The sequence below is a fragment of the Sarcophilus harrisii genome, chromosome 1 (genome assembly GCF_902635505.1).
Source record: "Sarcophilus harrisii chromosome 1, mSarHar1.11, whole genome shotgun sequence".
NCBI lineage: Eukaryota > Metazoa > Chordata > Mammalia > Dasyuromorphia > Dasyuridae > Sarcophilus > Sarcophilus harrisii.
The window spans coordinates 663024879-663037951 of record NC_045426.1 but is presented as its reverse complement, the minus strand read 5'-3'; the positions used below and the strand labels follow the sequence as shown (position 1 = coordinate 663037951).

The 13073-nt window shown below is 40.3% G+C and overlaps 1 protein-coding gene across 3 annotated transcripts in view; it reads right to left on the bottom strand.

Moving 5' to 3' along the window:
- The window catches only part of STK11 (serine/threonine kinase 11), a 170775-nt gene that overhangs the window by 34545 nt on the left and 123157 nt on the right, over nucleotides 1-13073 (bottom strand). Inside the window, exons 8-9 of one of the 3 annotated variants that reach the window (XM_031948037.1) lie at nucleotides 8654-8847; nucleotides 785-5212 (exon numbers count right to left, since the gene is read on the bottom strand). In XM_031948037.1, the coding sequence (XP_031803897.1) occupies nucleotides 5082-5212; nucleotides 8654-8847 (325 nt within the window). In that variant the 3' untranslated portion in view covers nucleotides 785-5081. Of the gene's footprint in view, nucleotides 1-784; nucleotides 5213-6184; nucleotides 8167-8653; nucleotides 8848-13073 lie in introns of those variants that run through there. The other 2 variants (XM_031948038.1, XM_003760830.3) reach the window with 2 other exon arrangements.

Genomic DNA, 13073 nt, shown 5'->3' with positions numbered 1-13073 from the left:
CATGATAGTATCAAGGGCTTCCCTCTCCTATTCTATTTCTTACTTTCTGCCCTTCTAACTGGCAACTGATGAGTGCTAATATGTACCACAGTTGGGGAGCAAGGGGATTTGGAATTCTTGAACCAAAGGGCATATCATCATCGCTACCAATCCAACCCAGAAACCCTGTGGTGCTCAAATTGTCTGTGGTGGCTGTTTTGCAAGGGATTTTGTCAGATAAGATTGTCTAATAGAATCAGTAGACAGCGTTTTCCAAACCCCAAAGCAACAAGGACTCCAGAATGACCAGTAGAAATCAGATGAAAAGTATAAAACTGGGGTGGGGGTGGGGGGAATAGTACTTAATGGAAACCAAAACCCTCTATATTACAAAGTAAGGTAAGTTAATCTTCCTCCAAAGAATTCACCCTACAATATGTTGTGGATGGATATAACTGAAAACTAAAAAAGAGTCTTAGTGACAGTTTAAGCCTTCTTTACATTTAAGGAAAATAGAAACAATTTGTTCACGTTCCCACGGACTATAAGTAGCAGCTCTCTGACATCAGATTTAGGGATTGTGCTAAGCTAGAGGCTACTCCAATTTGATCCCAAATCCCTTATGTAGGCTTAAACCCTTTACTCTCATTTTGTAGTCTTGGATCAGCTATTTGGTTGCCCAAGCTGAAATCTATCTAGGAGTAGCTCATAAACATCATCTCTGGGGAGATTCTAACCAGGTTCATTTCCTGAGTCAGCAAAGAGGTATCATGCTTTACAAATCAGTCTTTCCAACTGGCTCAGGATGATTTCCTGGATGGTGGGTTTTTTTTTTTTTTTTTAAACCGCATGAACAGACAAAATTGAGTTTCTAACCCTAGAAAGCCGAGACCCAAAGAAGCCAAAGTAGGAGGCTCCAATTAACCAGACAGTTTCCGTACTAAATCTCATTATAGAGTAGAATTGGTATTTAGGTTTTTTTTTTTTGGGGGGGGCGGGGGGAGAGAGGAAGAAGCTGAGGGAAGGAGCTGTGTGGGAAGAGGAGAGTGGATGATGTATAGGCTGATGAGTGCTCACTAAATGACTAGTCTGGCAACCACTGAAACTTGGGAAAACCAAGCAAAACAACTTTGAGGGAAAGCAGCAGGACTACATGGGATCACAGGAATTAGATCTGGAAAGAGGTCATTGAGATCATCTTTGTACCTTATATTAAAGCAGGGAGAAAAAGTGATTTATCCACATGAAGCCTGGAAGAATTTAGCTCTTTACAAACTGTCTCCTCCATCAGAACATGAGCTCCTTGAAGGCAGCAACTGTATTTTTGCTCTTCTTTGTGTCCCCAGCACTTAGCACAGTATCAGGCATACAAATGCTTTCAAGATATTTGTAGACTTACAAACTTGATGCCTCAATTGGGTTGTTCTCTGAGGGATTTTGGTTGTAGCAGCAGAAACTGGTGGGCAGAGGAAGGACTAACATACAGACTAAAAGAATTGAGGTTTTGCTTCACTCCTTTCCTACCCTCCCACAACTCAGAAAGGGTTCAGCAGGGGAAAGAACAAGTACAGGGAAAATAGTTTTACCCTCATTTTAAGAGATTACAGGATTTAGAACTGAAATATCTAATCTTTTCATTTTGTATGTTGGAGAAATGAGACTCAGAGAGATAAAAGACGACTTGGTTCAAGCCCTCCATGGATAATAAGCAGTAGATCTGAGATTTGAATCCAAGTTCTGACTCCAAATCTTTCCCTTATAACATAGTGTCTTGGTTTTATCAGCTTTGCAGGAGAGCATGAAAGTTAAAACTGCCTCAATTTCTTTCTCTTCTTGTCTTTATGGTAAGGGGGTAAGAGGCAGCATGAAAATGCTATTTATGGATTCTAAACATCCCTTTCATCTCCTATATACCTGTCATTCCTTCCTGTGGAATTCCCCCCCAGTCTTCTTTTTCAAAAATGGAAAGGGGAGAAAAATAATGTGAGAAGAAAACTTCCTCTTGAGGGAGACAAGCAAAGAAAAAAGGCTGAGGAAATTCTACGTGCAATCTCCTTTCCTGGAGATGTCAACTTCTTGATAAAGGATTACACCTTCCTATAGTCTATAGCCCTATTGCTTGCTTCTCTCTATGACAGAATATATTAGGAATTCTTGTAGGGAGTGACCTTTAAGTTAGGGATGCTACTGAGGACTCTTGTCTAAATTTAATCAGTTGGACTGCAAAGTCTCTTAAGGCCCTGACAGCTTTGAGATTCTCTGACCCAGGGAAGCATGGCGCAACCTGTAGAGAAATACTAAGGCAGGGAGGGAGAGAGGACAGAGCCAAGATGTTGGACAGTAGACAGGACACTGCCTGAGCTCTCCCCCAGTTTCCCTCAGAATCAATGCTAATTCAAGCCTCAATCAAACAGATTTTGGAGTGACAGAACCCACAAACATTTGGAGTGTATTATTTTTTCAGCCTAAGACATTGTGGAAGGACATCAAGTAAAGTTTGTCTCAATTGGGCAGAGGAAACGTGGTTCAGTGCAGGCATGATGCAGGGGAATCTAGGGAAGGCTCTTAGCCAAAATACAGCATTGGTGGGTATTCTGTCCTGGTTCAGAAGGCCAATGAATCAGAAGATCAGCTGTGAGATCTCCAACGCAACTCTAGAATGCAAATTATGAGCCCCCAAACTTCAGTATAAAAATAGGACTTGCTAGACTTATCCAGTGCAGTGAGAAAGCCTGCAGCAGTGCAGTTACCGAAAGAGGCCCCTGTTCCCCTGTAAAAGAAGTTTGGAACAATCTCTCCTGTGCCTTAGGAGCAGAGTTCAACTTTTAAAAATGAGCAAAAAGCAAAAAAAATCTCTGACTATAGAAAGCTCTTATGGAGACAGAGAAGATCAGAATGCAAAACCAGAAGAGGCAAAACGCCATCAGGTAAAGCCTCAAAAGGGTTTACAAACTGGTCTCCAATGCAAAAGGATCTCTTAGAGGAATTCAAAAAGGATCTAGAAAGAGAAGTAAAACGGAAAAGAAATGAGAGCTATGCAGGAGAGTTATAAAAGTTTGAGGAAAAAGCCAACAAAGGAAAAGGAAGCATAGAAACTGACTAAAGAAAACAACTTAAAAATAAATTTGGTAAAATGGAAAAAGAGAAATGCTAAGGCTAAATGATATTTACATGGAAAGGGGGCAGGGCCCAAGTTAGACCAAGAAATGGCATTGGCTATATGCTACTAGCTCGCAAAGATACAGTCAGTTCTGTCATCATGCTGTACTATGCAAAACCAATAAAACCACAGAACTTATGGAGGAAATGGGATTAGGGCAAAATGCTCAAAAGCTTCATCAATGACATTTTTAAAAAGATGGGAACCTAATAAAAACTTAACAGTACAGTTTTACATATGTTAAGTGGGTAAGAAACACATAAATACTACGATAGATAGTAGCCCAGTCTGCAGCCTTGAACTATGATGTACCTCCATGGTAAAAGGGGGTAGAGCTAGTGTAGACCAGCCCTCTCTCTGCACACACACACACACACACACTCCGAGGGCACCAAGAAACATGCAAGATGGCACTTTATATCTTTATCAAGAACTGAAATTCAATTGTGGAAAGTGGGGAACAACTGCAGTTTGAGGGTTATTGTGAAGAGGTGCCATTTTCTGGGTTTTTTTTTTTCATTATTTACTGAAGAAGAAATCATGCAGAAACAAATTTGAAATTCGTGAGATGCTCAAACTGTTCCTTAATATACTAATTATGTTGGAACAGATTCACATTTTTGAAACACATGTTCCAGCAGAATTGACAGTATTTTAAGATTTCTATGCTTTTAAGTTGTATTTTACCTGTTTTCCTCCAGTTTATTACTCAATTACAGCATTATGAATGAGAAGGAAAATCGTGTAGGTAGGATCAGAACAAGGAAGGGACTGGACTCAGGCTTCAGAGCTAGTGAGCAGCCCAGCCAGGACTCAAACTTGGGTCACTTGTAAGATCTTTTGTAAAAAATGTCATCCTGGAGCCAAGTGAGCTAAGGCCTGTATATGAGGAAATAGCAGCCATCCAGAGTCTAAGGTCACAGCAGTTACAGGAGTGGAGAGAGGGACAATCAATCTAAAAGACTATTAGAGTGTGAAGAAATACCAAGAACCCGGGTTGAGACCAGGGGGGTGGTCCTCATTGTGTCTGCTTCTTAAGGGCTTAGTCATAATTTAAACTCCCAGGAGGCAATATGGTACCTGCCAAGTTTATGAGCTTAATCTCTGCAGTCTTGAAGGTGGATTCATTCATCTCCACACAGAGAGTGGTCTATACCTTTTTATAATATTGAAGGAACACCATTACAGGAAAAAAAAAAAAAAAAAAAAAAAACACCCCATTAATTCTTAACATTAAAGTAGAGGAAAACTTTCCTGGGGCTTGGAAAGTATGATGACATGGTAGATAGCCCCTATCACAGGGGCCCATGGTAAGTGGGCAGGGGAACAAGAAGCCAAAGTGGATGCCAGCTTTGTGAGGAATCAGCCAATTTTAGGACATTTGGCTCTGGCTGGAACAGTGCCACTCAGGCAAGGGGAACCTCACAAAAAAGAACTTAATCCAACCACCCCAAAATGAAGCCCTCATTTGCCCTCTTCCCTGGCATTACAGGGAATTGCTGTTTCTAAACCATTCCTCAAATACTTGAAACACTGACTGTCAACAAAAATAATACTTTCTTCAGACTGTAGCAACTATGAATATATCTTAGAGACTAGGAGTGGTAAGAAAAGAAAAAAAAAAAACAAGTCTTTTAACTTATTGCATGAAGTGCTGTTTGAGAAAGCTCTTGGCATCTTGTCAAACTTGGCCAGCATGCTTACTCGAGTCTATTTAAAACAAAAACAAAAAAGATATCCAACAAAATTTGAAAAGAAAAAGTGGTATCACTATGGGAAAAAACCCTTATGTCGGTGGGCAGGTGGGGGTCAACAGAACAGAAGACCCTTCTCCACCCTCAGACTCTCTGCTCATTTGGTGACACTCGAACCCCAGGCTGACCACATGGCACAAGCTGCTCTCCCCCACTATTGGGCTTCCACGGCAGCTTATGCAACTATGCTAAGCCTGTGCCTTCTCTCTCATTAGAATGTTGTCTGGTGGCTGAACTTCCTCTCCAGAAAATCCTGAGTGTTCACTCTTCTGTTCTGCTCTCTCCACTCTAAGCCCTGTCTCAGGGGTCTCCTCGTCACCTAGGAGATGTACAGGGAAGCAAACAGGACAGGTTGGTTAGAAAGGAAACAGTTTTCCCAGACACTGGCATGATAGGCTCTGAGCACCTGTGATCTCCAATGATCAGGAGCTGAAGGGGTAAAGAAGACACTCAATGATCTTTTCACATCTTTGTACTCCCATACTGAGTCCCCAGGATCCTGTGGGTTTGGGTCCAGGCCACCTGTTTATAGTACTTCTTGTTCCCATTTCAGGGAGGATATACTCCTGCAAGAGCAGGGAGAGAGGGAAGAAAGGTGGTTTAAACAGTTCAACTTTTATCCAGAGAAGGGCACTCAATGAACTTGAATGACCTCTTGGGAAAGTTTAAATTTATTTCTCAATACTGAATCTACCAATTACAATGAGCTACTTAAAATAGGAATCAGTTTGTATTCACCATACTGAAATTTCAAATGGTTATGGCTCCCTTTAAAACTTTTATCTGTCATGAAACATTTCCCTATCTTTTCTCTATTAAAAAATTTAATTCTATGTACATTTTCCCAACTACCAGCTTAGAACTCGATGCATTGCCTTCACTGATGCAGAGCACTCTTTGGAAACTAAGAAAAACCACTGTTTCTGAAAGAGGCAGATTCTAGTCTTCAAGTTTAAAAGTATGTTAGCACCCCATCACTGAAGGCTGGAGGTCTTACTCAGGCATGCTAGATAGTACTCTGCCAGCTATTCTGAGAGCAAGTGGAGAGAAAAGAACTGAGTTGCTGCAGAGCAAGATTGAAGTCTAACAGAAATCTTAGAATACTTCAAGGGGCAGCTAGGTGGTGCAGTGAGTACCAGCCCTGAAATCAGGAGGATTGAATTCAAATGTGGCCTCGAACACTTAACACTTCCTAGCTGTGTGACCCTGGGCAAGTCACTTAACCCCAATTGCTTCAGCAACAACAAACCAAAAGAAAAGAGAGAGAGAGAGAGAGAGAGAGAGAGAGAGAGAGAGAGAGAGAAAACACTTCAAAAGACCCTTAGCATATTTCATCAGGGCTGGCTGAGACCAACACCTTGATGCCTCAAGTGAGACAATTCTATGAATTCCTATGTCTAACCCTGCCTGAGGAGGGCGGCCAATCTTCTTGGAACTCCTCCCAAACTCATCCAGGATATTCCTCAAATGAACAGCACAGTCTGTTACCAGCTTCAAAATGGGTCAGACCTGAGAGAGCTCATGCATTCTTCAAGAATTCATTCTTCAAGGATTCACCTCCACTGTGAAATATCAGAGGAGGACTTTAGCTAAGCCTCTAGGAAATTCAGGGCACTATTATTCTGACTGATGTCTGCCAAGGAACAGCCTAAAGAAGCACATCAACAGGTCGGCTGCAGGGAAATTTTTTGACTACAGCTCTCAAAAATCCATCCCTAAGTTAATAGAGGGTTAGAGTCCATGTTGGTAATATATAGATTCTCTCTAAGAAATAAGAGATCCCTGAAATATTATTATATTACTAATATCTATGAAGTGGGTCTAGGTAGTTCTAAGCCAAGTTGGTGAGGTGACAAGCTTTGGCAAAAGACAGACAAGGCTCTGAGTCTAGCCCAGGAAAGGGCGATATGACTGTTCCAAAAAGTCAGATAGGTTCACGGCCATACACTGGTCAGAAGGTGCTGAATTCTTTGACCCCAGAAGTTCTTGAAGGCTATTAGCTTCATTTGTATGGTCTGCAGTGGCAGAAAGACAATCTTGCAGATAACAATTACAGATCCCTGAAATGATAGCAAACATAGCTACTGCTCCTCTGAGGTTTATTAAGTACTCTGTGAATAACCGCTCTGTGAAAAGGGAATGGAAGGAGTCAAAAATCCCAAGTTCAAATTTTATCCATGAAACTGACTGAAAGGCCCCAGCTAAGTCACTTAACTTTTCTGGGGCTCATTTCATCATTGATAAAATAAAAGGTCTCTTTGGACTCATCTCTAAGGCTCTGTCCAACCTCTCAAACTATGATTCTATGATCTTTTTCATAGATGATTCAACTAATGTTAAGAGGGACAAGCGTGTTCCTCAGAGGTACCCACGGTCACACAGGAAGCCAGTATCGAATCTAGGTCTTCTGATTTACATCTCAGAATACAATATCATCTTCACACTAAACAGGAAAGCATTAGAAGGACTCAGACACCAGTCATTTGTCTATCACCCTTCCAAGTACCGAAAATGAGTCCTAACTGATATATCCCCAATATCCAGGAAATGTTACAATGTAAGTGATCCCTCCCTCTCCCCTTCTTTAGGTCACAGGAGTTTCCTGGAAGGGAAGCATCTAGAGATTCACAGTGTGGCCTCTATTTGTTTAGAAACGACATCTGGGTCTGGTAATTCCCAGAAGAAACCCTCAGTACAGTTTCTGCAATAATTCTTCACTCTTCATCACTGAGACAGGCAGGTGACGAGGCGGGAGAAAAGAATAAGGTTGGTGACCCATGAATGATCAATTCAGGGGTAAGGTTAATAAAGTTAGCAATTCTTCTGAAATATTAATTTATTCTCCTTTCCTCCATAATCAAACAATGTGCCTATCAAAGAAAATTCAAATGGGGAAAGGAGAAGCTTTGTTTGCGTGCATGTATGCATGTGCATGTGTTTTTATGAAAAGTGGTGAGAAAATGTCGAGAGGAAATTCTACAGAAACTAAGGTAGGACTTGACTAAAAGCCAAACAGAAAATCACCAAGATGACTCAAAAGATAACTAACAATTCTTCATTAATTGGGGGGGAAGGAGTGCCTTTTCCCCAACCTCCACAGCCTTGTTCTCTGCATAGTGAAGGCAAACTTGGCTTCATGCTCCCAAGCCAAGCTGGCAAAACTGGCTGAGGAATGAAGTGTACTGAACAACAAGGTCTCTTAGGAGTCAACAATGTCCGGCAAATTCTTCTTGGACAAAGATCTTCTCTGACTTCATTAGCTGTGATGGGAATCTTAGAAGATGAAAGTCAATGTGATTGACCGAGGGCCTAGAGACTATACAATCTGCCAGCTACTAAACAGAAGAGTTGTTCTTATCCTAAGCAACTGCAAAAGCAGAGGGGGTGGTTCCTTATTATACCAGTTAAGAGGAAAGATCCTTAAATATTATGATTATTACTAATAATGAACAGTTTGGGATATTTACATTGTGTTTACTGTTTACAAATCACTTTCTATCTCATTTGTGCCTTACAAGAGTCTGGCTAGGAAGAGCACACTTATTACTCCAATTTTATAAAAAAGGAAACAAATACATTGAGATGTTCAGTACCTTGCCCCGAATCACAAGCTGGGAAGCAGCAGTGAGGGCTGGGATTCAATCAGGTGTCTGACTCCAGATCAGGTGTTCTTTCTGCTACAGCCCATTTTCCATTCTAAAATCCTTCCTGTGCTCTTCCTGGAATGATTTTTAAGCCTTCTTCCCAGTCCCCAGCTTACCTGGTACTGTGAAATCCTGAGTGTAGATGATGTCATCCTCAATGTCAAAGAGGTCATCGTCCTCTTCCTCATTATAACCATGCAGATCCTCCAGATAAGGCACCACTGTCATACTTCGCCATCTGTCCTTGGTTTCTGGGCTGGGAGGAATGGGGACCAGGGCTTCTGCCTGGGGGTGTTTCTTACGAAACCAGCTGCAAGAGACCAAGAAATGGTCAATTCTGGTCAAACTGATGGGGTGCTATTACTCCCATTTAATATTTGATGCCATGTCTAGAGTTGCTGGTGTAGATAATTTCTGCATGGTTTGAAAAAGGAGCTGGTTAATTTTAATCTTAGAATTTTAAATGGGGCACTGATGGTTGATTCACTTTCCTATAGTTAAGTCTTTATAAGAAATTGAATTTGAAATCAAATCTTCCTTATTTCAAGGCCAACTCTTTGCACATTAAGCCACACTATCTCTTAGTAACTGCCAATGTAGCCCACAGGACAGTTGTGAAAGGGACATTAAATTGTGAGCATAAAACACTTTTAAACATAAATTGACTATGTAAAAGTAAATATTACTATTATAATTTTGTGTTTTAGTAACCTGGAAATAAAACCACTTTGATTTTATTTATCATTTGAAAATTTTCTCTTCTCAAATTCTAAATAAATAATCCTGCCAGTCCAAAAAAAGAAAAAGGAACTTATTTTGAACTATACTCTCTTCTTGTACCATGCTTGCTTTCTGAACCAAAGACTTTTCAGGAATGCCTTCCTTTCTTCCTCAACAGCTTGATGAAAACTGAAAAGCCCAAGTTCTCTAAACCCTTCCTGATAATCAGAACAATTAAATCAAGTACATTTTATGCTCTTGACTCCCTGGGGCCTGAGCATCAGCTGTCCACTCTATTGGTTGTGATGAATGGTCAGGCAGAGGGGAGAGACCACTGTAGCACACCTAGGACAGTACTGAGCAATCAGGGGAAGAATCAGGTTTCTGTTTCCTGAGCTTTTTAAAGTTCTAGATCAGAAGGGCTTAGCTATGAAACCCTATAAGAATCAATGAATCTTGTAGGCCCTAAGTTCTTCATCTTCAGATGGGTGACAGGGAGCTTGGAACAGAGGGGAATGTATGTGGAAGGTGTTAACTAGATCTCTAAGAGTCCTTCCAGCTACAAATGGAGGATCCTATTGGTCCCTCTTAAGATACCTTAATTTGTAGTGAGCCCCACTGGAGCAAAATGGAATTCAATAGAAGAGAAGGGGGTTCAGTGAATGAAGGACTTTACTTCAAAAGTCTTGTACTGGAGCATCTGAGTCTTGGTAAGACAGAAAACTAGTATCAGGTCTCCGTAGGATGAGGCACAAAGGATATGAGCCAATAGGAGACTGGGGACAAAGCCCTAGTAAATACTTCCTGGCTATGTGACCATGGGTAAAGCTCTTAGAAATTTAGTAGTTTCATCAATAAAAGAGATCAAATACTGGTACAATTTATTTCATAAGGTTGTTGTGTAGAAAGCCCTTTGTAAACCTAAAAGCTTTCTAGAAATGGGAGTTATTATTACAGTGAATGCCCAAAGCAACACTGCAAAACTGTAAGTTGCAGAGCTGGTGCCAATCTGCATTGATAGAGAGTTTCCTATACCAGTGAAATCAGAGGTCCCGCTCCCAAAACTACAAGTAATCTTTTTTTTTTTTTTTTTAAATATTCTAGTATATACTTATGCTTTTTTTTGTCCATTCCAGTGGATACTTATAAGACTGAGATATGAGAGGTAGGACTAAGCCAGCAGTTGAAAAGATGATTTAATTACCCTCTCTATGCTGACCATTTTCAAATCTACCTTAGCCTGCACCAAATTCTATTGATCTCCACATGCCTTTCAGATATCTCAAACTGGATGTTCAGTGGAAATCTTTAACTCAACATGTCCAAAACTAAAATCATTATTTTCCCTTAGCTCCTTCCCCATGACTATAGAGGGCAACATCATGCTCCCTTAGGCTTGAGGATTTTTATACTCCTCTCTCTCATGCCCTACATCTGAACCTAGGCCTCAGAGATTTCACTTTTTTCTAATATGCTCCTTCCTCTCTATTGATGTTGCAACCACGCTAGTCCAAGCTCTCCATCACTTGAGGCCTGGAATATTGCAATAGCTTGCTGATGAGTTGGCTTGCCTCAAGTCTCTCTCTATGCTAGTCCATTCACATACCAAAATGGTTTTTTCTAAAGTGCAGGTCTAATGTTGAGTGTCCCTTATTCTATAAACTTCAATGGTTCTTCAGGATCAAATGCAAAATTCTCTTCAGCATTCAAAGCCCTTCATAACTTAGGCCTTTCTTATCCTTTTCAGTCTTAAAAAGTGTGTAAACATGTTTAGTATATATTGGATTACTTGCCATTTGGGGGAGGGGATGGGGAAAAGGGGGAAAATTTGGAACACAAGGTTTTGCAAGGGTCAATGTTGAAAAATTATCCATGCATATTTTGAAAATAAAAAACTTTAATTTAAAAAAAAAAAAGAAAAAATGTGTAAAAAGGTATAAAACATGTTTCTCTCTGCTATGTATTCTTTGATCCAGTGACAGAGACCTTCTGTCTCTTCAATGTATAAGACACTCCATTTTTCAGTCACAAGGATTTTTTCTGGCTGTCTCCACACCTGGGAATGCTCTCCCTCCTCATCACTACTCCTTGGCTTTCCTGGCTTCCTCTGAGTGACAACTAAAATCTCATCTTTTACATGAAGTCTTTTCTAGTCCCTCAATTCTAGTCTTTTCCCTATGTTAATTTTCTCCTATTTATTCTGGACTTCGCTTCTTCACACATATTTGTTTGCTTGTGGTCTTCTCCTTAGAAGGGACTGTCTTTTGCCTCTTTTTATTTCCCCAGCACTTAGCATATAGCAGGTGCTTAATAAATAAATGTTTACTGATTGACTGACAAACCAGGACAGAATATGAGGCTCCCACCAAGTCACCACATCTTTGTTTACATCTTTAAGATGGACACTGTAGAACAGTATCAAGAGACTCAGTGTCAATAACCCTCTATAAAGTTGAGGTATTTAGTGTGTAATATATGACTAATAACACATGTACTACCTACCTCACAAGATCACTGTGAAAGAAGCACTACAGAAATTAGAGTTGTTGTAATTTTCCGATTTTAACTGAGCCTCTGAGTGATGCTTGACTGTCCATTAAGAGGAATATTTTTTTCTCCTGCAGTCACACTTGGCTGAATAATGGTAGCTATTTTAGCCTTTGTCCTCTCTCCTCCCAGATTTCCCTGGAGTTTCACTACTCTTTAATACATCATATGTTATGGGATTCTGACGTCCCATCTGTCCAGCCAAGAATATGAACAATATGGGTTTTCATCTGATCAAGAGTCAGATGGTCTTCAATCATCTTAGTCCCAGAGGCCAAAGAGGAGCATCTCTTTACAATATCCAATGTTTGTTCTACCTGTTCCTCTGGGTTTAGCTACTGGTGCAAAAGGGTTTGAAGCACAATCTCCAGCATGTAGGGTCTAACTTTAGGAGTCTTAGAATTGTCGAAAAGGTTCAAAAAACACTGAACTATGAGTTGGAGAGCCAAGTTTCCCTTACTAGGCTCTGCCACTGGTTGCTGTGTAACTTTGGGTAGATTGTTCTGTTCCCTTAATCTATAAAATGAGACATGTGTCCTATCTGCCTGTCCAGAACAGTTACTTTTCAGGGAAGGAAAATAGATTGTACAAAGTAATATGTTAAGGGTTGCAAGATGAAATAATGACAAGAATTGAAAGTCAAAACTGAAAATTTCAGAGCTGTAAGGAGTTTCAGAGCTTATCTAACTCAACTTCCACCTTAATTAGCATTCTGACTGGGTATTCAGTTAATAAACATTTATTAACCATCTACTATGTGCCAGGCACAGTGGTAAGTACTGGGAATAGAAAAGACAGTCTCTGTTCTCAAAGGATGCAACAACTGAATGGAAGATTCCATATCCAAATAATTATGTCTAAAAAAATTATGTACAAGATAAATTAGAGCTAATCAATGGAGAGACAGCAACAAAAGTAAGAGGGATTAGGAAAGGTTTCATGTAGAAGGTAAGATTTTGGCTGTTTGGCTGTTATTTCAAGAAACCAGAGAAGCCAAGAGTTGAATATAGGAGTTAAGGAAGTCCAGATGAGTGGTAAAAATGTCCAGAGAGAACATAGTGTTTTTTTCAAATTACAGCAAGGACAGAAAGTAAAGACCATATAGAGGATTTTATATTTCATTCTGACCGATGATAAGGAAGGCTATGGAGTTTAGAGAGAGGAGAGGGAAAAGAGGAAGAGAGTAAAGATGAGAGGAGGGGAGGAGAAAAAAGAGAAGGGGAAGAGAGGTTTTTGTTTTGGATTAGAAAGAGACAACCAGATCTTCCA